A 24848-nucleotide genomic window follows, 5' to 3' on the forward strand; every position below is an offset into this window, starting at 1 on the left:
CAATCTTTTTAATTAGACGGTTCCCTGCCCTCGGCCTTACAAGTGCTCACACACTTTGGAGCACGTCTTTGAAACAACAAGGGTTACGTTCTTAGGATGAAACTAGTAAATTCTGTTGAATTATGTTGCACAGGTATTTGGGTACTTCTAAGAATTATAGATAAACACAGTCCTGCATACTGGTATCCCACCCAGCTCCAAACCACTAACAATCATTTGTAGTTGTTTACCCACAAGCAAAGTTGATAAAGCATACAGGTTATTCAGAAAGGGACACAGACCCAAGGACACAGGACAGAGATATCACCTGAGAGAAGGAGGGTCTTACTTTGTATAGTGGTATATTTAGTTAGTGTCTCAGTTACAGAAGCACGGATGCTACTAGAATTCTTCAGGCACAATTAAAATGCTCATATTATCTCAGTATAGCTGACTCATTTTGTAGGAATTAGCTTAAATTTGTTTTCCTCACCCTGGTGCCCTGCAAATATGTTGGACTACTGCTCCCATAATCCCGCAGCCTGCCCAGGGAAAGCTGATTGAAACATTTGTATGTAACATTTTTGCCCAGGTTTTGTTTTTTGGAGGACCCAGCATAACAACTCTCAGGGACGTAGCCCGGGGGGGGGGGTGTTCTTGGGGTCCGGACCCCCCCTTTAGAAAAATAAATGGTGCGTGCTGCTGCACCGCCGCACCCAAGCTATGAAGGCTGCTTTTCTTTGACCAAGAACTGGGTTTTCTCCTATCCATATTAATTTTCAACTGAGAATTTACACCAAAATAAAACAAAAACAAGAAGAAAATGTCTCCAATGACACAAGGGAATTGGAAAAAATGTTTAATTCTGCAAGACAATGCTAGAGAAATAGTCGTCCATACACACAGCGCAGAGGAAAGGAAAATACAACAAAACAGGCCCGTCTTTCTGAGTGAAAACTCCTCTTAGCAAAAATCAGAAACGTCACAGAGAAGGGAGGAGAGGGCTATGGGGCTAAAGACAACATTTCTACTACAGAGTAACCATCACTGGGAAACCGTGGGGAAGGGGGATGGTGGCAGGGTTAGAAAAGGAAGGGATTGGGACCATTGGAAGAAAAAAAATACAGGAGATTTTGGCCATAAAATATAAGCAGGCTATGCTGCTAAAGGAGCCTCTCTGGCCAGTGAGTTGCCCCTGCCTCCTCAGAAGACCCCTCCAGACCTGGTTCAGGGGCTGGCTACCAGAAGTCTCGGCGATGATAGGAGTCAGGGTCGCAGTACTTGGTCACCACGACCCGGTTTGCAAACTTTCGCCCGGTCAGGCCTTGCATTGCTTTCTGACAGTCAAAGACTGATGTGAACTCCACAAAGATCTAAGAATCAAAGGTAGAGGAGAAGTGGGGAAGAATTAATAATATACCTGTTAAATATCAGAAGATAAAGAGAAGGGCAGATGGAAAGGTACAATTTGGATCCCTATGCCCATTAAAGACAGTTAACATGCAGAAGAGACTTCTTGCCACTACTAAAAAAAATCACAGCTTGTCTGATCTTCATAAAACATCTCCTATGTTTGACCAGCTGTGATTTTTTTCCAGCTACAGCGGCCTTAATCTCCTAGACAGCATGAATAATAGATTTTGGTAATTACTGTCAACAATATTTTCCTATTTTCAAGAGGATGGGATCACAAGTTAGATGGGAAAGAAATAAACCCATGAGAGTAGGAAGAATTTTACAATTCTTTGGTTACTAAAATCTTGCTTTATGGAGAGGTGTGTGCATGCACACACCCTCAAGTCATTTCCACCTACTGGCAACCTTAAGGCAACCCTATCATGGGGGTTTTCTAGGCAAGATTTGTTCAGAGAGAGGTTTGCCAGTGTCTTGGCCCGAGACTGAGAGAGTGTAACTTGCCCAAGGTGGATTTCTGTGGCTGAGCAGAAATTCGAACCCTGGTCTTGAATTCTAGTCCAGCACTCAAACCACATCGTGTTGGCTCTCTCTGGGAAGAGTACCAGAAGCATTATCAGTGGCAGGAATTAGGGTTGTAAAAACTGACAGTCACAAAACCTCCTCCTGGACTGCTGAAGCCTCACTTTTTATCTCTGGCCAGGTTGTAATCTGTGTGACTGAATCCTGCCATTCCTATATAGCAGTGAAGTATGCAGTGAGTTCTGCAAACCACCTTGCATCTTTGCACAGCCACTAAGCAAATATCTGTGCTGCCTAATCAGCATTTTATTTGACAGTAACAACTTTCTCAGCTTCTGACCATTATGCTGTACTAAACCTATTTTAACCTTCTTCCCAGCATCCAATCATCCCACAGTGAAGAGTTGCCAATCACCTTGCCACAGCCAGGCACTTCAACGCCGTCAACAGGCCGGGGGATCTCAATGGACTTGACAACACCATACTTGCTACACTCGTCGCGCACATCCTCTACGATCTCCTCATATTCCTCATCATCCAACAGCTCCTCTGGCAGCACCATGTTCATGAGACACAGCACCTCAGTGGGGTGACCACCCATCTGCACCTGGGAACTCATCAGGCCCGGTACCTGCAGTGTCACTGGGGTCTGGTTTATTGTGCTCTGTACAGCAGAAAAAGGAAGGTGAATTTAAAACCACAGCCATATAATGCCTCCATTCACATATTCCTCATCACAATTACCTTTCTACCCAAGAAACCTGTCTCTTCTGTCTTCAAGGTTTTTACCAGGACTACAAGTCAGAGAATTTAGAAGCTATCTCCTTGTTCAGTGACGTAAGGATGCCAAATCAGGCTATCAACAGCAGAAAGAGACGCAGCAAAAAGTCATTTTCTACAGTTCTCAGACAGAGAGTGATTTTGGCAAGTGGTTCTTGGGGACTATGGAATTAATTCTTTCAGGCTCTTAAAAGCGCTGGGAAATTCCCACCCCAAATTATGGCTTGAGCATGTTAGCTGACAAAGTGCCAACACATGTTTTCTTAATTACCCCCCTCCCCAAAGTGTATTTTATCAAAGCAAGGAGATAATGTGGCCCACTTTCTATTTTACATTAGAATATGTCTGTATTTCACCATGGATCCTCAAACCCTACTAGAGTGATGGGTGTATTTTATTTAGAAGACCTTTTTAACACCAGAATAAAACAGGCTACTAAAAAGTCACAAGTGGTGACACTGAGGAAGATTTGACTGTACCTGGTAACACTGAGGAACATCTGACTATTTATTTTACTGACTTACGGCAACTCTCTGCATGTAAATTTGAGAAATCAAGTCTCTTCATGAATAGCAGGTCCTTAATATGAAAGGAAGCTTGATTATTTGATTAGAATCCTATTTTAGTACTTGCTTTTCCCAGTGGACAACCAGATGTCTTTGGGAAGCCCACAGGCAAGGCATGAAGGCTACAGTCCTCCCTGTTACCCCAGTGCCAACTGCTGGCATTCTGCAGAACACTTCCTTTAAATATGGTGAAGAGAGCCACATCCTCATCTCTTAAGCAGACTTGGCCACCTGACATTGAAGGGAAGGCCAGACTTTTCATCGCTCCTATTCTGTTTCTTCAAATCAGATGCAAGCCTTTACAGGAAAGTTCAAGCTCCTCCAGCAATGACACTTTCCCTTGTCCTTTTCTTTCTCCCAGTCCCTTTCTTTTCTTACCAGAGTAGCATTCTTGGCTCCCACACTGGCTCTCTGCACCAACAGCTTTTTGTCGCCCAGCTGCATGCCATTCAAGCCCGCGATGGCCTGTGAGGGCAGAAAAAAGTGAATCCAGACACTTCAAAACTTGAGCCTCGAGGCTGCCAGCCACACTGTCTCCTCCACCCACTTCCCCATTTCCCAAATCCCACACATTCATACACAATAGGTGTCTTCTTCCTTGCCTCCCACCAGAATCCTACCTGAACTGTACTGCCATGGATCTAAAACCATATTTGGCTTCGTTACCTGCCGGGCCTCAAAACGGGCAACGTAGCAAGTGGATTTTGTATTTATTTCTTAAAAAAACACATCTTTTTGGATGGGGTTAAAGTGGGTTAAAAATGACCGTCTGCATAAAGGAGACAAATGTGAGAGGGTAAGTTTTCAGCTGCAGCTAAATATCATTAGCATAGACAGAAAACTCCAGAAGATACAGATAAGACCTTATTCATCCCCAAGTGTGACATCTATTGTCACTACCATCATTTCGGTATTCAGCTCAAATCTAACAGGTTTCACATCCTAAAAATGGTTTCCATGGAAACTACAGGAAGGATTACAAGGAAAATTCCTCTATGCAATACAAAAAATTGTCCTAGTCATAGAAGCCACAGATAGCCATCCGCCATAGTTGTGCTGTGAGAACTGGCAAGCAAAATCTGAAAAGTCTAGATTGCAAGGTAATTAGCCATCTCCTTTAAATCAGAACAGTTCAGTGGACAAAGGGCTGGTCTTTATCCATAAATGGATCAGATTAAAATCTAAAATCAACCTGGACACAGATTCAATACCTAAACTAGAAATTCACTCTTTACAAAATAAACATGTTCCAAATAAACATGCAGTCAAGACATCAGCAGAACCTCGGCTTTTGTTTGAAAACAGTACCGTTTTCAGGTTCCCTCACTGCAAGAAAGTAAGAAAGGATGTGGAGTTACCTTGTAAAGCCCCAAAAAGTAGAGCAGAAACTAGACAGATTCCCAGACAAAGGTCTTGTCCAGACCAACCATTAAGACTGGCCTGAGGGCAGAATTGGGACATGGTGTCTACATGACACATGCCCTGAGTCGGCCCCCAGGGCACTGTGACAGTACGCACCACTCCACACAGTGCGTGGCGTCACAGAACTCCACTGGCACTGTGTCCACACAACACAGTGCCAATGGAGCACCTTAAAGCTGCGCCACTGTGGCTATCTCACCCTTTCCAGAGTGCAACAAGGAGCCACTTTTTGCACCTCCTTTTTGCACCCTGGAAAGGCCAGATCAGGGCTGCGGTGTGCAGTTGCCATGGACTCGATCTGGCACAGCTGAAGGCGGCTACAGGCCGCTCCTTAGGGGCAGTCTACACAGCCCCAAAGAACAGCAAGGTGTCAGCATCTGACAGTCAGTCACTTGTCCACCTAGCCCTGCTCCATATTTTTCCCTTGGAGGGCCTAACTCTAATTTCTTCTTTCAATACCATTTGCCAACCAAGACACTGTCAAAAGCAGTGCTCTGAACATTTCACATTTTCGGAGTAGAAGTGAAGTGAGTTAATATACACTCAGTGTCTTGGGACTCATCTAGCTTTGTCAGCATTGCACTTGTATAGTGTTTTAAAGCTGATCCCTCAAATGGTATAGTTTGGGGAGATAAACAATGTTTTCAGTTTGGATGCAGAAGATCTGGGTTTAAACTGTACCAAAGGGGACTGAGTGATTGCTACCTCTGAGAAGTTGTTTGGATCAAATGATGTAATTATAAATTAATTTAAGAGTTTTAAGAGCTCTCAGATCTCCTAAAGAACTCAAGACTCCAGTGCTAAAGCAGCAGACTCCAGATCCTGCTTAGTCTGCTTAATGAATGTTTATTCCTGCATCTGAAAACACTGAGAAATGCCCTTGCTATCTTAATAATTTCTCTTCATCCCAATATCTCCACTACTCACAGTGCCTCTACTTTTGTCACCAAACTTCAAACAGCAGTGCACTCTGAAAAGATGCTCTCAGGGGCACTAAGTATGATCTTTCTTTGGAGAATAATATGTTAATGCTTACTTCTGATCAGCATTTGCAGATTCTAAAATTAATCACAATGGAACTTTTTGAATAAATTACTATCTGATTACACTGTCAGTCATTTACTGCCAGAAATGACTTCAGAGTATAGAGAGGGGGACTTTTGTTAAGCCACCATGAAAAAAGAAACTTTATCATAGTATGCCCTGTTTAGTAATGCCATCTATCACCAATTCAAAATTTTCTTTATAAACCTGTTGACTAATACTTGTCTTACACTTTTTTAGAAGAACAGCCCCCCCCCCCCCCGCCGAGATTTATAATGCCAGGTTTGAGAGGGGCAACTGAATTGCATGGTTGTGTAATCCAACTGTGCAGACCTGAATACAGGATCATACCTGGAAAAAGCCACCTACTCAAACACACATCCAGACTAGGTAGGCATTGGAGGGAGGAATGGCTCCAGGTCTCATACACAGAGGAGCAACATCCACTGGCAACCCCAAGTGCAAACAAAACAAAACCAGGCCCCTGGGTGGGGTGAGAGATGATAATATAATCCATCTCCCAGGTCACTAAAGAGTCCATTATAGAAACATGGCTTCCCTGGAGTAAATGCTTGCCCAGCTTTCCTTTGGAAATTTCCATTATTTCATTAAACAACACGTTCCTCTCTACTCAGCTGTTTTTGCAGTTAGGCTATTCAGCCTAGCGTATAACCAAAGCACACCTTCCATATAGTGTAAATAAGCTTCTATCTAACCTGCCCTGAACAAACATAGCAAATTATCACCCAGCACTTTTAAATGTCTGAGAATTGCCCTTTCAATTTTCTTTTCATTTCAAAGAAGCACAATCTGTTTCTGGATGTCTGAACCAAGATTTTAGCTCTTGCTAAAAACTCATACCTTTCTCCTTAGTGCAGAGAGACCAGAGGAGGGGGTGGGGGGAAGCATGAGGAAACAGACACTTCCCAAGTAGCATATGGGAAGAAAGGCTGTATGGGATGGGAAGCAGGTGGGTGGAGGGGAATATAAAACACATGTATCCATACACACTAACAGAGGCACTCAATAACAAAAGAAACACATGCACATCCCTTATGGAGGTCAACCCAGAAACAAGAGCTTGTGCTCAGCATGCAAAGTTACCACCAACACTCTCCGAAACCTATAGGGATTTGTGGGGTGTTTCCTCTCCACCACAGGTCCCCCCGGTCCAACAGAGGCAAAGGGAATCTGGGGTGCTTTTCTTTTGATTTACTGTTACATTATAAATGTCAATATTGGCATTTTATAACTCCCACCAGAGTCAGCAAGCAGAGCACGTCTGCAATTTAAGTGTCTGTTTCACCTCCTCCCGCTGTAACAAAAGCACAGCAAGAGAAAGGAAACTTAGTTTTAAGAGTGCAGGTTGGAGAATTCACTTGGGGTGGGGTGGGGGGAAACGGGTGAAATGCGCTACGGACCCGGCTCTTCCCTGACTGGTGAGGGGAGGGCTTCTTACCGGCTCTCGGTCGGGCACGGCGGCCGGGGTCTTCGCAAAAAGGCCGAAGCCTTCTCCGACTAACATTCGGGGAGAGTTGTTGTTTTTTTGGGGGGAACAAAAAGCAGAAGTGATCAGAACACTAACTCGATGGTGTCTGCCGCTAAGTCAGCAGCTGTGCTGTAAAGGAGAGAAAAGCTGGCACCCCCTAGAGGGGAGGAGGAGAGAAAAAAACACCCCACCTGCTCAGAGGACAAAGAACCCCCCTCATCCCACGGGCAGATCGACGGGCCGCTGCAGAGCAAAAATAAAAAGAGAGGACAAGAGAGGAAGGCTGGCCCTACCTGGTCTGTCACGTTGATGTCCACATATTCACAGAAGGCATAACCTTTTGACAGGCCAGTGGCACTGTCCTTCACCAGGTTGAAAGCTTTTAGGGGCCCAAAAGAAGTGAGCAATTCTTTGACCTGACAGAGAGAGGAGGAAGAAAAAACACTATGAGCAACTGTCACCATGTTATGAACTGGTCAAATGTTTCTTGTGATGTAGTTTGGTAGTTTTAAGTTCAATGGAAAAAAGAGCTAGATCCCAAGGACATGTTGGTAATATTAAAAATTAGGCTACAAGGGCTGCACCTATGTGTTTTCTACATAGAAGGTTTTAAGCACTGTGGATAACTAAGAACCCTAACCCATGAAAATGTCGACAGAAAGCATAAACATTGCCCATAAGAGTGGAGATGAGTTAGCAAGAAGTGTTAGAGCTGTCTTGTTTTTTTGTTACAAAGTAGATATCAAGAGACAGGGAGAGAAACACAACCATTCAAAAGTACTTTGCATGCATCCAGACTCACCTGATCATCATTAAGATAGTTTGGCAGACCCCCAATGAACAGTTTGTGAGCAGAGTCTGGAACCACTGTGGACACCACACCTGTTAGAAGGAAAAGAGGAAAATATTTGGGGTCAGCCACATTTAGAGATGGAACTAAATTCTTTCTCCCAGTTTGATACCCCCCCCCCCCCGGCGGCCATGTATTTTACAAGCACCATCGCCTTGCTTGTCAGAGTTCTAGTCTACTCACCTGGCACATAGACTGAAGGATTTTCAGACATGCCAGGGAGTGGCTGGTAATCGTGGGGGCGTCTGATCTTCAATGACTGCCCTTGGAAAATAATCCCATCAAAGGCCATGGCCTGGGTAGTTTCATCCACAGAGCGAAACTGCATTTGTGGGATAGGGGGTGAAGAGAAATGGAAAAGTGAATGTTGTGAGACGTTTCTGTATAAGGAGAAAGGTTGCTACCCCTGTGCATATACAAGAGGATTAATTATGTGGCTCTCCACATGCTGGACTGCAGGTTCCAATACCACTAGCCAACACAGCCAATGCTGAGAAAAGCTGAGAGTTGCAGTCCATCATATTTTGGAAGGCTTTATGATCCCCACACTAGCCTTGGTTTTCTTAAGAATTCTAGTCTACAAGAAGAGAAATGACCTCATCCTGTTCAATGGTTCATGCCCCTCAGACAGATTATAATGCCCATCATCCCAACCAATAAGCAACATATCCAGAGAACAACACATGTGGGAAAGCTAGGTCAAAAATGAAATGATGGAAGTGGCAATATCTTCATATTGTTAACTAAGGGGAAAAACAGGTCGCCCCAAAGGGGGGGCTTGGAACCGCCCCTGACAAAGCTAGATTGAGGCCATGGGAGCCGCATGCCGCAGTCCCAATCCATTGTGGACCTGGCCGAAAAAGGAGTTTTCAACTGCTCCTTTTTCGGCAGCTCTTCTGCAGCCCTGCAGCGGCTTCAAAGTGTGTTGGGGGCTTGTGGTGTGTAACCGGCATGCCCCGAGGATGCCCGGAAGCTGGCTAATGTGTGGGCAGTGGGCAGCGTCAAAATGCCAGGCTCTAAAGCCGGCCAGACAGTGGTGCAAAGGGGAAGTCTGTTTTGCCCCTAAGTCACACATCTTACAGTACAAAGGGAACAAAATTTCCAGTAAGATGCCTCCCTACCTGTTTCAATTACTATAGCATCAAGTATCACAACAGCAGTGATATGAACTGAAAAAGCCTCTTTTAATTTGCCAGCACAAAGAACATGTAATTCTGTATTCCATGTTTTCCAGCACCTGCATGAACGATTACTATTATGAACTTCTCGGCATCCAATTAAAAGAAGGAGAAGCTGTTCTTCCCAAATTTCACATGCTTGTGTTGCACCTTGCTTTGGCAATGCAGAACTTTCTAATATTTTATTAACCTGGACTACTGAAGGTCTGTATTTCAATCCTATATTGAAAAGTTATTGAGTGCCACAGCTTTCACCAAAGCACAATTTCCTAGACTGACAGTACAATCCTATACATGTCAAGGACCACTGAGTTCAGTGTGAATCATTCCAAGGAAAGCTTGTAGAAGATTGTACCTTGGAATCTGTTTTTCATCAACGATCCCATGTAAGCTTTTTTTCTTTTCTTGTATTGGAGGTGATTGGGTAATAGCAATAACAATAGCATGCACATTTTTATACTGCTTCATACTGAACTAAATGGTCTCTAAGCAGTTTACAACATGTTAGCCAATTACCCTCTCATAAGCTGGGTACTCATTTTACCGACTTATGAAAAGATGGAAGGCTGAGTCAACCATGGAGCCCCCTCAGGATCAAACTTACGACACTGTGGCTGCAATACTGGCATTTAACCACTGTGCCATCAGGGCTCACTAATAACTGACTTACCTTCTGAGAAACTGACATTAAAGGTTTTCCTACAAAACTTCCCATTTCTAATTTGGAGCACAGACCTCAAATGCTACAACTTTTAGAATCTAATCTTACAGCAACATAATGCTATCATAATAAAGAGAATGTCATCTCTTGAACAGTCTGGTAGCAGAGTATGGCACTTTTGAAAGGAAGATGTTGGGTTCACTAGAAGTAAATGTAAGCTGATGTACATTTTACACTCCTTCTCAATACACACACACACTTTTTAAGTCTAAGTTTACTGCTCATGTATCAAAGCCCTTTTTTAAAAATGGCTCCACAAGGTTTTTTCACAATTAAAGAATATCAAGTAGGAAGGAGTCAGTTGCTTCTGCACAATTCATACTCTTCATATATAAGCATTTTCCTATTTTGTAGAATTTCCTCCTACAGGAGGCTAGTTTGGCTCCTCTTTACTCTTTTTTCACAAGCAGGCAAAGACCTTTTTGATTACTGAGGCTTTTTGACTGTTAACTAGCTACTGCAGAAGGTCTTTTAATTGGAGTGTGCTGTACTTTTATCATGTCAACTGCCTTTTTTCACTGTTTAACATTAATCTTTTAATATGTTTGTTGATTGAATTGTTTTAGTATTATCCATTGATTTAATGGTATTTCGTTTTAGAATCATAGAGTTGGAAGAGGCAGCACATTTTAACTTATATTGCAGGCAACTGCAATAAATAAATAAGTGTCATCTGTTTCCACATGCCATTATTTCTACTCACCTCTAAAAACGCAAAATTCTTGTCCTGATTGATCTGCACAGCCAAGACAGGGTTACCAGGAGCCTGAGTAAGGCCACCAAGGCGCATCTGAGCATTGAAGAAATCCATCATAGCTTCCTGTTGGGTCATGGAGGGAGATAAAAACATAGATGTATTTCAGACAGAGACAGAAGGGTTTGCAGGCCCACAAAGATATTGCAAAGCAAACTGCCTACTTGTCTGCTTGTGACAATAGGAAACTTTGAGGCTATGAGGGCGATTGCATTCCCATACATCATTCACTTTAAAGTGAAATGGAAACAACTCTTTGGGTTTTCCCCACAGTACAAATATTTAAATAAGGACTACTTATTTAATTCCTCAATCATTTTGATATTAATAGTGCAATCTTACACATATTTACACAGAAATAAGTACCAATGAGTTCAATAAAACTTACTCCCAGGCAAGAGTGTATAGGATTTGCAGCCTAAATTTCCCCTACCCACCTCTTGCTAACTTGACTCCACCTTGATGATTGATTATATCTTTCTTAAAACGTGAGCATAAGAATTTGCCTTGTATTCAGGTTCTTGTAAGGCCTTTAAAAAACTTTTATCAGTTTGTTTTATGGGAAGTAGCCACTGCATGACTTGCTATGGCCTCTATAACCCCCATTCTGTATACAATGGAACCTTGCCTTACGCGGGGGATCTGTTCTGGACACCCCCCCACATAAGGCGAATTCCGCCTATGCTTGAGCCCTTCAAGTGAATGGGGCTTGTGCACACGGGGGTGCACGCCATGGACGCGCGCCCCATTCATCAGAATGGGATGTGCCGCCCTTGCACCCTGCGCGGCTTTACTGCATACGCTTAAATCCACGTATGACGCGGGCGCACTGTACATTTCCATGTTGCTCTCTTAAATTCCAAATGTGCCCACTAGCCTAAAGATTGAGGACTCTTGCCTAAAATATAATGTCAAGGGAAGAAATTTTTAGAATCAGCTAAACAAGGATAACTGAAGTTACACTTGGCCTTACTCACTTGATCTAAAACTATATAGAAGCTGCTCCACAAGTTGTATCCACACAAACATTTAGGTAGCAAGATCAAGCCATCAGTTCAGAACCTTCTTCCTCCCTTTGGCTGCATTTTGGAGTTATACCAGTTCATGGACAAGGAGTGGGTAACCTCTAAGGGTCTAGGGGGTATTTGTGCCCTTGCCAGACTTTGGCAGGCTGTACCACTTAACTCCAGCATCTCCCCACTATCACTGGAGTAGTGGAATAAGACACATAAGCAAGTACCTCAGTAATTCCGAAAGGGATGTTTCCCACGTAGAGACGCCGTGCTTGCCGTGTCATTTGGCTGCCAACCACTGGCACAGGAGTGGGTGTCACTGCCAGGCCATCAGGGGTCATGGTTGGTAGGAGGGCTGTAGCTGGAATTTGCCCTGCAGCTACAAACACAGCACTGAAGGTTACAAACCCAGGGCTCTAGGTACTAGGATCAACTGCAATATCAAGTAGCTGAAATATTACACAAAACAGCATTGCTCATCTGGAGATCGTTGCTGTGTAACTTCACGCTATTTCCAACTTATGGCAGATGAAGTTTTCCTCACAGAATTTGTTCAGAGGGGTTTTGCCTTTGCCTTCCTTCTGAGGATGAAAGAGTGTGAATTGCCCAGGGTCATCCAAAGAGTTTCCAAGCCCAAGCGGGGATTCTAATCTTGGTCTCCAGAGTTGTAGTCCAACACTCAAGCCACTACCCCTTGATGTTTCTCTTTTCTGGACATACTTAATTACAAACATATGCAACAATAATTGAAAAGAACAACAAATGCAAATAGTAAATTACTGACAACCGAAGTATGTGGGAGTTGAAGGAGGACAAAAGAACAAACAATTCAGTGATATTCAGAGCCCTCCTTCCAACCACCATCATGAGGGGGAGAGAGGCCAGGCCTGGAAGAAAAAGAGCCCTCCTCTAACCACCATCTTGAGGGGGAGAGAGGCCTGGCCTGGAAGAAAAAGAGCCCTCCTCCAACCACCATCTTAAGGGGGAGAGAGGCCTTGCAATTTTTTGTATTGTATTGCAATTTTACTGTACACCGCTATGATCATTGCGGAATAGTGGTCTATAAATAAAAATTATTATTATTATTATTATTATTATATCCTGGAAATCACATTTTTATCTCCATTTCTGCAGAAAGAAAATATCCACGTACACAACTTACAAAGGTAACATGCAGCTTCTAAGGTGCTTCTAAGCACTTAGGAGTTCTTTTTAAAGGCTCTATAACTACAATTATACTTTTTCACCACTGGTCAGTATAAGATTTTTTTTCAATGATTAACAGCAAAATAGAGAGCGAGCATGGTGTAGTGGTTTGACTATGACTAGAGACCAGGGATAAAATCCCCACTCAGCCAAGGAAACCCATTCAGTAACCTTTGGCAAGTCACACTGTCTAAGCCTCAGAGGAAGGCAAAAACAAACCCCCTCTGAACAAATTCTGCCAAGAAAACCCCATGATAGATTTGCCTTAGGGTCACTATTATGTCAGAAACGACATGAAGATACACACTAGCAGTAACAAAATACCTAACAACACCTTACAAACTGTATGGTACAATGCCATTTAAGTGAAAGGCCTGTTACAGACTGCCAAAATAAAGCTGCTTCAGGTCTCTTTGGAGGTATGCTATTTAAATGATGCATGGGTCCTAAGAGTCAGGAGGTCGCGCCAAAGCCACACTCCATTCCTAAGCACTGGAGTGCAGCTTTGGTGCAACTTCTGAATTCTTAGGATGCATGCATCACTTAAACAGCATACCTCCAAAGAGACCCGAAGCAGCTTTATTTTGGCAGTCTGTAACAGGCCAAAGATTGTTTTCTGGGACCCCACATGGATACCAAAATCTGTGGATGCTCAAGTCCATTAAATACAATGGCATAGTAAAATGGTGTGCCTTATACAAAATGACAAAATCAGGGTTTTGTTTTTGGAATTTATATCTTTTTTTTTTTTTTGGAATATTTTCAAGATGTGGATGCTTGAATCTATGGATAAGGAGGGCTGACTACTAAAGGAGAAAAAGATGCAAGTTACTCCTTGGCTCAATTGTGCAGAACAGCTGTTAAAGAACTCCTCTACAAGCTTGAAAGAAGAATATTTACCCAAAGTTTCTTTTACCCAAGAAAAGAGAGGAAGATAAATGCAAGATGGTAGAGGGGCTATGTTCAAAGAGTGCAATTCTTTACATTGAAACAAAGCCAGGAAACTGAAGCTGAGGCATGTCTACCTTGCATGGCTTTATACTGCATGGGTGTGATGTGTTCAAAGCCTGGAGGTGGAACATCCCAATACTTGCGAACCTTCTTCTTCTTCTCATGCCGGGGAGAGCGACTGTGGAACAGAAAATGAGACAGAAGGTCAAAGGGAACTGCCAAGTCCACACTGACTTGTTGACTGTGGCTTTAAATTTAAAACTAACATGCCAGTCATGCCACAACTAGACTGATTTTAGTATGGGGCACCACCAACAAGGTCTAAGGCCAAATTCCATTTAACACAGTAAACCCTAAAATGAATCCCAGCACCCTTACTATGATGAGGGAAATTTACAGGGATGGATGAATCTTTGGCTTTGGGCTTCCTCTGTTCTGCCTCACTCTGTCTCCAAACCCCCTGTCAGCATAATGGAGAACAGGCAATACTCACCTTAGGGGACCCGATAGGCTTAGGGGTGACCTGAAAAGCAAAAGCAAAATCGGTTTGTGTCCTTTCCTGGTGGACAAATCAGGCTTAGGCAGCCAATCAAACCAATCCAGTAGTGGAAACAAGGCCCCATCTGTTATGAGAATGTGGGCAAAGATGCAAATACACTGTTGTAGTAATAAACAAGTTTGTAACTGGATATAAAAAGAATCTAGATAAACAAGTATGCAGCATAACTCCAGAATGGTGTCAGATACCAGGAACAAATCTATAAGCAATGGAGTGCTTGATTACCATATTGCAATAAGAATTTGAGCTTTTCAAAGAATTAAAGTAACACAGGGCAAAGGTAGACAGCAACAGTAGTGGAGTGATTCTCATTTCCTCCAAAGAAAGGGATATATGATGCCTGCAGGGGACAGTGGGATTAGAAACTCTTGGGAGAGCAGTTTAGAGTCACAAAGAAGTTGCACATGTACACACACATAGTGTTGTTGTTAGCCAGCAAAGGCTGAGTATTACTTTTATTCCTTGGGGGCATCACCTCCCTGCCATTCCTCTATGTTACTTACTCCTTGGTCCACAAAGTGCAGCTCCTCTTTCTTTTGTGCCTCTAAGTCTTTTCCAGGTTCTACAGTTTCTAACCTATACAAGCAAAATAAATGCTAATACTGAGATGCATACGGTGCAACAGACCTATGAGCTCAGATGCAGTTCTGGTCCAGCTCCCTTTTACTCCAGCAATACTTCAGCATAAGACTTTCCTAAAGAACACCATCAGCCCAATTGGGTTTAATCAGAATAAATGAATAGTCACAATATATATATATATATATATATATATATATATATATATATATAAAAACAGCACCACTCAAGAATTCAGAAATGCTGAATTGAAGTTTTCACATTCTGGTGCAATGGTACCATTATTTTTCTGTTCTCAAAGAACTTATGAGTTCTGTTTCCTCAAAATGCATATTCTTACTCCAGGATCCAGAGAAGTCACTCCTCTACCATGTATTTTCCATTCTTAACACTGGTAAGAACCCATGATTCTAAAAGTATAAAATTTTTATCTCAGCACATCCAGACTCTTGGACCCCATTAAACAGAGCGGAAAAGCAAGGTGAACTTCACATCAAGCAGCCCCTACCTGCGTCTTCTGCGATCCCGCGAGACACTGCGTTGATCTCTGTTACGCCGATCACGGCTGCGGCTGCGCCGTTTCCTGTCACGACTCCGCGAACGACTGTGGCTGCGTTTCCGGTGACGGTTTTCTTTGTCGCGTTCTAAAAACAGAAAAGAACACATTTGAGACACTGACTGCAGCTCTGGATATGAAGGACACACTTCTTAAACTCTTTCTACATCCCTACAACAGTGTGTTAAAATTTTTGATTATCTTCCAAAGAAATGTCATGAAAGTGATTTACTCTTTAGCATCCATTTCTCCAGACTTCTCACAGCATTTACTACCACGGCAGGCAAAATGCCATAAATATCATATTCCAACAGAAGTATTTGTGAGTTCCAATCTTGTCTGGTTACAAGTTATCAAACCTAGAACTACCACCTGCCAATCAGCTGTATCTTGTGAGCTAGCTCTCATCAAGTGTAGAAATGACAGCTGTCAATTGCAAGACAGAAAGGCAAAAATTCCTTATCTGCCACAGATAAGCCTTCTTAGGTTGTTACAGTTATAGGCATCTGATATTCAACACAGATTTTGGATACAATGCTTTGTACAGACATAACCTTAAATCAACTAGAGTAGATACCACTTTCCACTAAAGGTCATAACAAAACAGTTCAAACATCTTAACAAACTAACCTGCAGATAGCAACAAATGGTATTTGAATCGCCATCACAAAAAGAAGCCAATAAATGTCTGTGATGAGTATGGGGGATAAGGCTCTGACAATCTATCAGGATACACCGTGCTAATAACACCTGGCTGAAAATGTTTCAAGACAGCAGTTGCTTAAAATTCTTTGCGTTTCATTTTTTAAAAAACAGGAAGTGAAGATGTAGTCATAATTCACAGTTTAGCAAGAAACTGAAAAATGAACAATAAACTGGGCCTACCACCTGTTTTTTCTCTACCCTCCACCATACCTACTTCTCCATACTTCCTTTCTATTGTCCTGCTCATTATTCTCAACCATATCAGAATTCATAACTCTACAAATTGTGCAGGTGAAATAAATCATGGCAACTGAAAAGAGCTAGATATTTTTTTCTTCTTAACCCAGAAATAGGGCAGAGAACCAGGAAAAGTTAGAAGTGATATAACTATTCCCTTAACTGTATGTTTTCCTGGTTTTGTGCCTACAAATGTTATATTTCTGCTCTGAATTTTTTTAACTTTTGTGAAGCTTGTCATTTAATGTGAAGTAGGTGAGAAACAGCACACTAACACAAAGCAGCAGAATAGAGGGATGATTGGTCAACATAAAGAAGCATTCTTTTGTGCACTGGAGAAGCCTGCTGCAGCTGTGCTCAAAGTGAACAATACAGAACAGTGTTTTACAATGACCAGCACAAAGCTGCATTTGTGCTGGCACATCTGTTGTTATACCATGCAAGGCATTTGGGTGTTAAAGCTCTTTTGTAACAAACATGTGCAAATTTTGATCTGGAAAACAAAACAAATATAGCAGAGGCACTTAATGGAGGTGGAAACTGTGAATAAGAAATAATCTCCACTGTAGGAAGAAGAGAAACCTCAGGATGGTGTGATGTAGAACCATGCACATTTTTGAAATTTATATTCCACATCTTTAAGACTGACCTCTATTCCCACCTTGGACATCTTGAGAACAATATTATTTATTTTTTATTTATTTTATCTCTATGCTGCCTTTCTCCCAGAAAGGGACCCAAGACAGCTCACAAATAGAACCATTTTTAAAATGTACATTTAAAAAATGCTAAACAAGCCATACTCTTTAAAAGAAAGCATAGAGTATTCTTCCTGTCTTACTTGCCCATGTACAGTTCATGCCTCTCCTGCTCTTTTTTAATGCAACATGCAGTGTCTTGACTCAGTTGTTTTAGGCAAGGTTCCACTTTTAAAAAATCAAAAATACAGTTTGAATAGGTAACCCCATTGAACTTAGGTTTTAATTCTCAGCCTCCCACATTAGGCTACCTAAGGAAGGGTGGCAATCCTGCACCAATAATTTGTTTTCAGGAGAATATGCAAGATCCTTGCACAATGACATATGCAAACAGACTAATGCAGTATGAAAGGATGGGTGTTTTAGTGGTAATTTTGCATTAGTAATAGAAGAATAGTAGAATAGGCTCCCTCCAAGCCCTTTCCAAGCTACAGACCACAGTTCTTTCTTTATACATTCTGCCTGTATTGGACATTAAGGGCACAGTCAAACATAAGCATTGTATCCAGTATGCTGAATGAGTCAGTCCAACACTAGATAGCAATCAGCTTACACAGATGTTACCTAATAAAGAAGGCTCCACTTGTCCTGAATCCTACCCCTCCCTACAAAATAATTCCCTCTTGAGGGCTCATATTTTGACTTAGCTTTGATAGCCAAATCTTTTTTTAAAAAAAGGAACCTTTCCTTTCTGAAATATCAGTATCTAGTCCCCAAACTTTCACTACACCTGTTAAATGTAGTGACAAGTCAAGGACAATTCTCTGCTTCAGGTTTTCAGAAAAGAAAGCTGAACTTTGTTGCTTTGGAGCACTCTGAAAATGCAACACCAAAGGAACCCTAGGCTTTGTTGCAAACTCAATTCTGAAAAGGGAGAAGCAACTGTCAATATAACCCTCCCCTCTACAGCTGCAGAGTTGTGAGGAAGCCTGGGACTTGTCATTCTTTTTAGAGGAAAAGAGAACATGCTCCAATCTGGCAAAGATATGGACCCCCAGCCATCACTATCACACTGTTTTAATCACTGCACATCACTTATAACAAGCACTTACAGCCAACAATTATTTATATGAGAAGTTTGCCACAGATGGTTATACTACTTAACTAATTATCTCGTACACTAGACAGAACAAGTATGCACTTGCAAGTCTGATGTGAGAACTAAACCAGTATCAGTATGATTTACAAGAATCTTGTCAAATTAGATGAGGAATGCAGAAATCTGTTGAATAATTTGTCAACTATTTGAAAGAAATGCATATTTAACACAGCCTTTAAGGATAAGCTTTCCTCCATGACTACAAATCTGTTTTGCTCATCTGCAACAAACAAGGGTTCACCTTCTGGCAGTCAGTTGTTTTACAAAAGCTGGCAATTTTGATTTATTGATGCATATGAGGGGGCAATGTCTGCATATGTATTTAAAGACAATTGCACAGGTCTGTCTTTACCTACGCAAATGGTCAGCTACACTACCTTGAAGCAGAAAATAAACTAATCACAGTGGTTTAATCCCTCTGTGCTACATTTTGTATTACATCTGTCCAGCAGACCATAGAACAATTAGGACTAAAGCAGCATGCAAGGATAAAACCAAGAAAGGCGGAGGATCTAACACAACTTCATCTCTGGTATATGTAGTTCAGCAGTCCCCAACATAAAGAAATCCAGATACACATAGATGTAGGTTAATATATAATGTACTAAATCACAGATGCACATACCCACAGGTGAAAAGCAGAGTGTTATTTTCTGCAGAAGTGATCTGTGGACACTACTGACCTAGAATGTGTGAGGAGACTGGGGAAAAAAGCAGGAACAAAAGACAAATAGGTCCCCAGGTCTGAAGAAAAGACTGCTCCACTAGTGGGAGACAGAAAGATTATATTTTTGTTAGTGTCAATCATCATAACTTTTTTTTAAAAGCCATGGATACTAAGCCTCAGTATTAAAAAAAGTGGAATGGCAAAAAATTCCATCATCCTAGCCGCTAGACTCCCTTTTTTAAACTTTTAGGATGACAACCAGACAGTGTCTTTGCAAGGGGGAATAGCCTGTACTTTCTAGGCCACTAGATCTGACCCAGAAAATTGCAGTTACTGATATTTAACACCAAACTTCTAATTAGTAGATATTACTATTGATGGGGCAGGGGAAAACTCTCCATGGCAGTGATTAGTGGAGGGCAATGAAGTGGAGAAAAAAGCAACAGATCTAGGTGCTCTGAAAAGGGGATTGAGGAATTTATTTTTATTTATTAGAGTACTTATACCCCGCCCTTCAGACCTAAAGGCTATCAGAGCGGCTTACAATTATTATTTTTAATTAGATTGTTCCCTGCCCTCATGCTGCTGTAGTCTAAAAGTGTGTGAAACAAAAGTCTCTACTTTTATTCAACCACTCGGACCACACCATGACAGTCATATGCTTAGTGCATGATTTTGTTGCTGTTGTTAGATGTCCTCATGGTGACCCTGTGGATGTGACATCTCTAGGACACTATCTCCCATTGCTTTGCTTAAGTTTTGTCTGTGACCTTCCTGACTGAGTCTAGCCATCTGGCATGTGATCTTCCTATTTCTTCTCTCAGCATTATTGTCTTTTCTAATGAGTAGTGCCTTCTCATAATGAGGTCAAAGTATGACAGCCTCAATTTGATCATTTTGATGGAATCGGGGAAGCCACAGCATAAACATATACAAGAAAATCTAAGACCCAGTATGGGATAGTAGTTAGTGTTAAACTAGGATGAAGGAGATCTAAGTCAAAATTCCTACTCAGCGATTATGCTTGCTAAATTTAGTAACAAGGTACACTTGGAGTAGTTATAGCCTAATTTTCAGGAGGCAATTTTCTGAGCAGGCAATGTGAGAGAGGAAGTGCAAAGAAAACAGCCTTCTAATCACTGCCGAAGGACAAAATGGTGAAAGGTCTGGAAACCATGCCCCATGAGAGCAGCTTAGAGAGCTAGGTATGTTTAGTCTGGAGAAGAGAAGGTTAAAAGGTAACATGATAGCCCTGTTTAAATGTTTGGAGGGATGTCATATTGAGGATGGAGCAAACTTATTTTCTGCTGCTCCAGAAACTGAGGATACTGGTTTAATTGTTCAGTTGCTAGGGAATATCTTCTAGCATTAGAGCTCTCTGAGATAGAAGGCTGAATGTCTTACAATTACAGTTCCCAGAATTCCCTAGCACTGAGTTAGGCAGCTAAAGCACTCTCAAACTGGATTATTTCTGTAGTATGTTTTGGCCCAGGACACAGAGCAATGGATTCAAGCTACAGGAAAAGAGATTCCGCCTAATTTTAGGAAGAATTTTATTTTATTTTTTAACTTTAAATGCTTTTTGACAGTGGAATAGATTGCCTCGAAAAGGTGGTGAACTCTCCTTCTTTCGACATCTTTAAATAGAGGTTGGATGGGGGTCTTTCATGAACACTTTAGTTTTGTGTTCCTGCATGGCTGGGGGTTGGCCTGGATGGCCCTTGTGGTCTCTTCCAACTCTATGATTCTATGACAGGAGTTTTTAATTAATTGACAATAATCCGATGCATGCAATGAAAAGAGTTTATGGCTTTGAGAGGAAAGGAGGAAGGTTATAGCTCAATGCATGCAAAATGTCCCAAGATCAATCCCCAGTTGTTTCACCCTGCTTCAAACTCTTTGAAAGTCACATTGCCAAGCAGTCTGAAGCATCCTGGGATGGATCGAACAATGAGGTGAGCATAAGCCTGCTTCCCACTCTTTTCCCTCCCATTTCTCACAGGCCCAGCCCAGTTTTCTTCCACCATGGAATCTGAAGCAGCTAGTAGAGAAGACTTTGCTGATACACCTAGCTGTTTTGCAAGGTCTTATACCTTGTGTTTTTCCACCATCTCCCTCCATGAAACTTTGTTGTTAATTGCCCTCAGGTCACCTGTGAATGAGGCCTCTAAGACACCCTATCCATAACAACCCTGCTCAGTTCCTGCAGACCTAGGGCTGTGTCCTCTTTGACCAAGTCTACCCATCTGGTGTGTGGTCTTCCTTTTTTTCTACTACCCTTTATCTTTCCAAGCATTATTCTCTTTTCTAGTGAGACATGTCTTCTCATGATATTGTTAAAGCATGACAGCCTCAATTTAGGGGCGAAACAGATGACTCTTTTGCGCTGCCATCCAGGTGGCTTCAGAGCAGTGTTTTGATGCCACATGCTCTGAAGCCATCTGGAAGCCAGCTTCCAGCTGACCAACTGCTCACATGTGGGTTGGTTTCCAGGCATCTTGGGGGCATGGTGGTTACATGCTGCAAGCCCCCAACACACCAGTAAGATGTCAGGGGAGTGTGGTAGAGCTGCTAAAGGAGGCTTTTCCACAGCTGGGAAAGGAGCAGTTGAAAACCGATCCTTTTTCGGTTGGCACTGGGGTGGATTGGAGCTGCAGCATCCAGCTTTGTCAGGGGCAGCTTGAAGCTGCTCTTTTAGGGCCGTCTGTTTTGCCTCTTAGCCATCTTGGCTTCTAGGGAAAGTTCAGATCCTATTTATTCTTGTACCCATTTGTTTGTCTTTTTAACCGTCCACAGTATCCATAAAACTCTTCTCCAGCACTACATCTCAAATGAATTAATTTTCTTTCTATCAGTTTTCTTCACCATCCAAGTCTTGCATTCTTACACAGTGACAAGAAATATGATGGCATAAACAATCCTCACTTTAGTGTTTGGTTGTATATCTTTGCACTTTAGGATTTTGTCCAGCTCTTTCATAGCTACCCTTCCTAGTTCTAATCTTCTCCTAATTTTTTGACTGCAGTTTCCATTCTGGTCAATGATTGATCCAAGATATGGAAAATCTATGGAACAATTCAGCGTTCTCATCATCCATACTGAATTCGTGAATCTCCTCCGTGGTAATTATGTAGTTTTCTTAAATGTTCCACATTAACCCTGCCTTTGTGCTTTTTTCTTTGGCTTTCCTTTGTAGCTGCTCCAAGTTTTTGTTATTTTCTGCTAGTACTATGGTGTCATCTGTATATCTACTACAACTGAGGCATTGCTCTGGATCTCGCTTCAGTGAGCAAAGGAGAGGACACCGTGTGTGTTCCGTGGCCAGAGCCCCAAGAGATTGTTGTTGCTGCTCTTGAGTGGATCTCGACTCATGGCAACACTGTGTATAAAACATCTCCAAGCCCCCCTATCCTCCACTGTTCTGCTTATGTCTTGTAAATTCAGATCTGCAACCTACCTGATTGAGTCTATCCATCTGGCATGCGAGCTTCTTTTTCTACTACCCTCTATTCTTCATAGCATTATTGTCATTCCTAGAAATTCATGCCTCATTCATAATGTGGCTAAAGTATGACAGCCTGAGTTTGATCATCTCAGCTTGCAAGAAGAGTTCAGGCTTGATTTGTTCCAAGGACCCATTTGGCTGCCCCTGCGACCCTCAGCACTCTTCTCCAGGATCACATCTCAAATGAGTTTGTGTCCTTCTTATCAGCTGTCTTGACTGTCCCCAGGAGATAATTTTTTTTGCTTGCTGTGTGCCTTCAAGTCAATTCCAGTTTATGGCGCCCCTAAGGTGGACCCTATCGGGGTTTTCTTGGCAAGTTTCTTCAGAGGTCTGTCATTGCCATTCTCTCACCCGGAGATACTAACCCAAGGAAGCAGGAGTGTGGAGGAAGCACTGAGGCAGCCCTATGCCTCCCACAAGGGGATGGCGAGGGCAACCAGAACAGGTCCTCCATTTCAACCTTCTGTCTGGGAGGAATTTAAAAATATTCTCCATTTTAAGCATGACTAAGAAGCATGAATTTATATTCCTATGGTTTTCATTCAGTCATGTCCTCAATTCCTATCTAATGTCCTACATTTTGCAGTGTCTTGTCCTCCTTTGCAGCTAGGGCATCTGGTCAGCCTGGGGCTGGGGAAAGAGGGGATGGGCCCTACTCCACCTCAACTCTCCTCTATTATTTTATAAGGAGGCAAGGGCTGCACTAGAACCAGCAAGCAAAGTGGTCTAAGTTTTTGACTACAATCCAGGAGACCAGGGTTTGATTCCTAGCCTGGCCATGGAAACCCACTGGGTGACCTTAGGCAAGTCGCATTCTCTCAGCCTCAGGGGAAGGCAATGGCAAAACCCCTTGAAACTAACGTTGACCAAAAACACCAATGTTGACCAATGTTAGGGGCTGCCATAAGTCGGGAAAGACTGGCAGGCGAAGGAGGAACAAGGGCTGCCCCAGAGCCAGCATGGCGTATTTTGAGCGCTGGACCACGATTCTGGAGACTAGGGAAATAACCTGGTTTGGCACCGCTTTAACTCTTTGTCTGGCTCAAGGCTATGGAATTCTGGGAGTTAGGAGTCTGTTGGACCCTGGCTCAAGGCTATGGAATTCTGGGAGTTGGAGTATGTTGTGGGGCCCAGAGCGGAGCTCTGCTCCGCTCTGGGCACACAACAAACTCCAACTCCCAGAATTCCATAGCCTTGAGCTAGACAAAGAGTTAAAGCGGTGCCAAACCGGGTTATTTCTCCAGTGTGGATGCAGCCTAGGGTTCGATTCCCCCATTCGGCCATGGAAACCCAGGCTGAGGGAAGTCACACTCTCTCAGCCTCAGGGGAAGGCTATGGCAACCCCCCCCCCAAAAAAAAACCATGATAAGGGTCGCCATAAGACGGAAGGGAAGGGACACAAAGGGCCCCCTTTTCCTCCTCCCCCACCCACCCGGATTCCGTTAAGACCATGCGCGCGCGGCACAGAAAGGGCTTTGACCGCCTCAGCCATAAACTCCCGCCAAAGGAAGGCCTGGAGGAGGAGGAGGAGGAGGAGAAGAGAAAGGGAAGCTGGCGAAGGGAGGGAGGCAGCCCTTCCCACACACGGATAAGCAGCGACCCTTCGCGCCCAGACCCTCTTCCTTCCTTCCTTCCTTCCTCACCCTGTTTGTTTTCGTTCAGCTGCCTCTCGAACTCGTCGAAGTCGGACATGTTGAGGAGAAGGGAGAGGAGCCTGGCCTCGCTCTCTCTCTCGTCCCTTTGGCCTCGCTCCTCCTCGCGCACTACTAGGCCGCGACGGCGCCTTTCCTCGAGTTCGGCAACTTCCGGCGGACGCTTCGGGCGTGTTCGGAAACCCTCGGCTATTTCCGGAAGGAGCCGCCCCCTTCCTCCTCGAAGGCTGTTCTCTTCTCCTCCTGAAAGAGCTGGGCCTGGAGGAAGTCTTCGGCTTTTTCCGGACGCGCTCGGGTACTTCCGTCGACGTCACTTCCGGCGCCTTCGCGTGCTCTCGGCTCCCTCACTGTACGTTGTATTACTGTGACAATAGTGGAAAGCGCAGCCTTTCAAGATTGCTTCCGGGTCTCCGGAGCCTTTTTCCCGGATGCGCTTTAGCTACTTCCGGTGTGTAGGGCCTACGTATGGAGCGTCACTCGGGCTCTTTGTGCCTCGAGGAGAAATAAACCCTTGCTTGGGAGAAAAGGGGCCTGTCCTCCACGTGGAGGAAGTGACGTCAGAGTGGGAGGGGACACTGAATATTGTCTGGTTCATCCAAAGGCATTGGGCGTTTTATTTCCATTTCGTTCATATAATTGCCTC

At 43.1% G+C, this 24848-nt stretch overlaps 1 protein-coding gene across 1 annotated transcript; it reads right to left on the bottom strand.

The window, feature by feature from the left end:
• Positions 1 to 822: 822 nt before the first annotated feature.
• U2AF2 (U2 small nuclear RNA auxiliary factor 2) lies at positions 823 to 24489 on the bottom strand. The gene is made up of 12 exons (XM_089479895.1): positions 24197 to 24489; positions 15535 to 15670; positions 14382 to 14411; positions 13963 to 14066; positions 11959 to 12110; positions 10668 to 10784; positions 8249 to 8387; positions 8018 to 8097; positions 7509 to 7631; positions 3639 to 3725; positions 2330 to 2578; positions 823 to 1352 (listed from the first exon to the last, which is right to left on the bottom strand). The coding sequence occupies exons 1-12, from the start codon at positions 24243 to 24245 to the stop codon at positions 1218 to 1220; spliced, it is 1401 nt and encodes a 466-aa protein (XP_089336021.1). The 5' UTR covers positions 24246 to 24489; the 3' UTR covers positions 823 to 1217.
• Between the last annotated feature and the right edge of the window lie 359 nt (positions 24490 to 24848).

The sequence above is a fragment of the Sceloporus occidentalis genome, unplaced genomic scaffold (genome assembly GCF_023333645.1).
Source record: "Sceloporus occidentalis isolate IW3139 unplaced genomic scaffold, rSceOcc1.0.p SCAF_14, whole genome shotgun sequence".
NCBI lineage: Eukaryota > Metazoa > Chordata > Lepidosauria > Squamata > Phrynosomatidae > Sceloporus > Sceloporus occidentalis.

Excerpts from the sequence above, each read along its gene's own strand:
- U2AF2 (XM_089479895.1), bottom strand. The coding sequence starts at position 24,245 with ATGTCCGACTTCGACGAGTTCGAGAGGCAGCTGAACGAAAACAAACAG. Across the intron at positions 14,067-14,381 it reads AGCCTATCGGGTCCCCTAAG|TCGCTCTCCCCGGCATGAGA; the intron begins GTGAGTATTGCC and ends TCTGTTCCACAG. Across the intron at positions 7,632-8,017 it reads ACTATCTTAATGATGATCAG|GTCAAAGAATTGCTCACTTC; the intron begins GTGAGTCTGGAT and ends TCTCTCTGTCAG.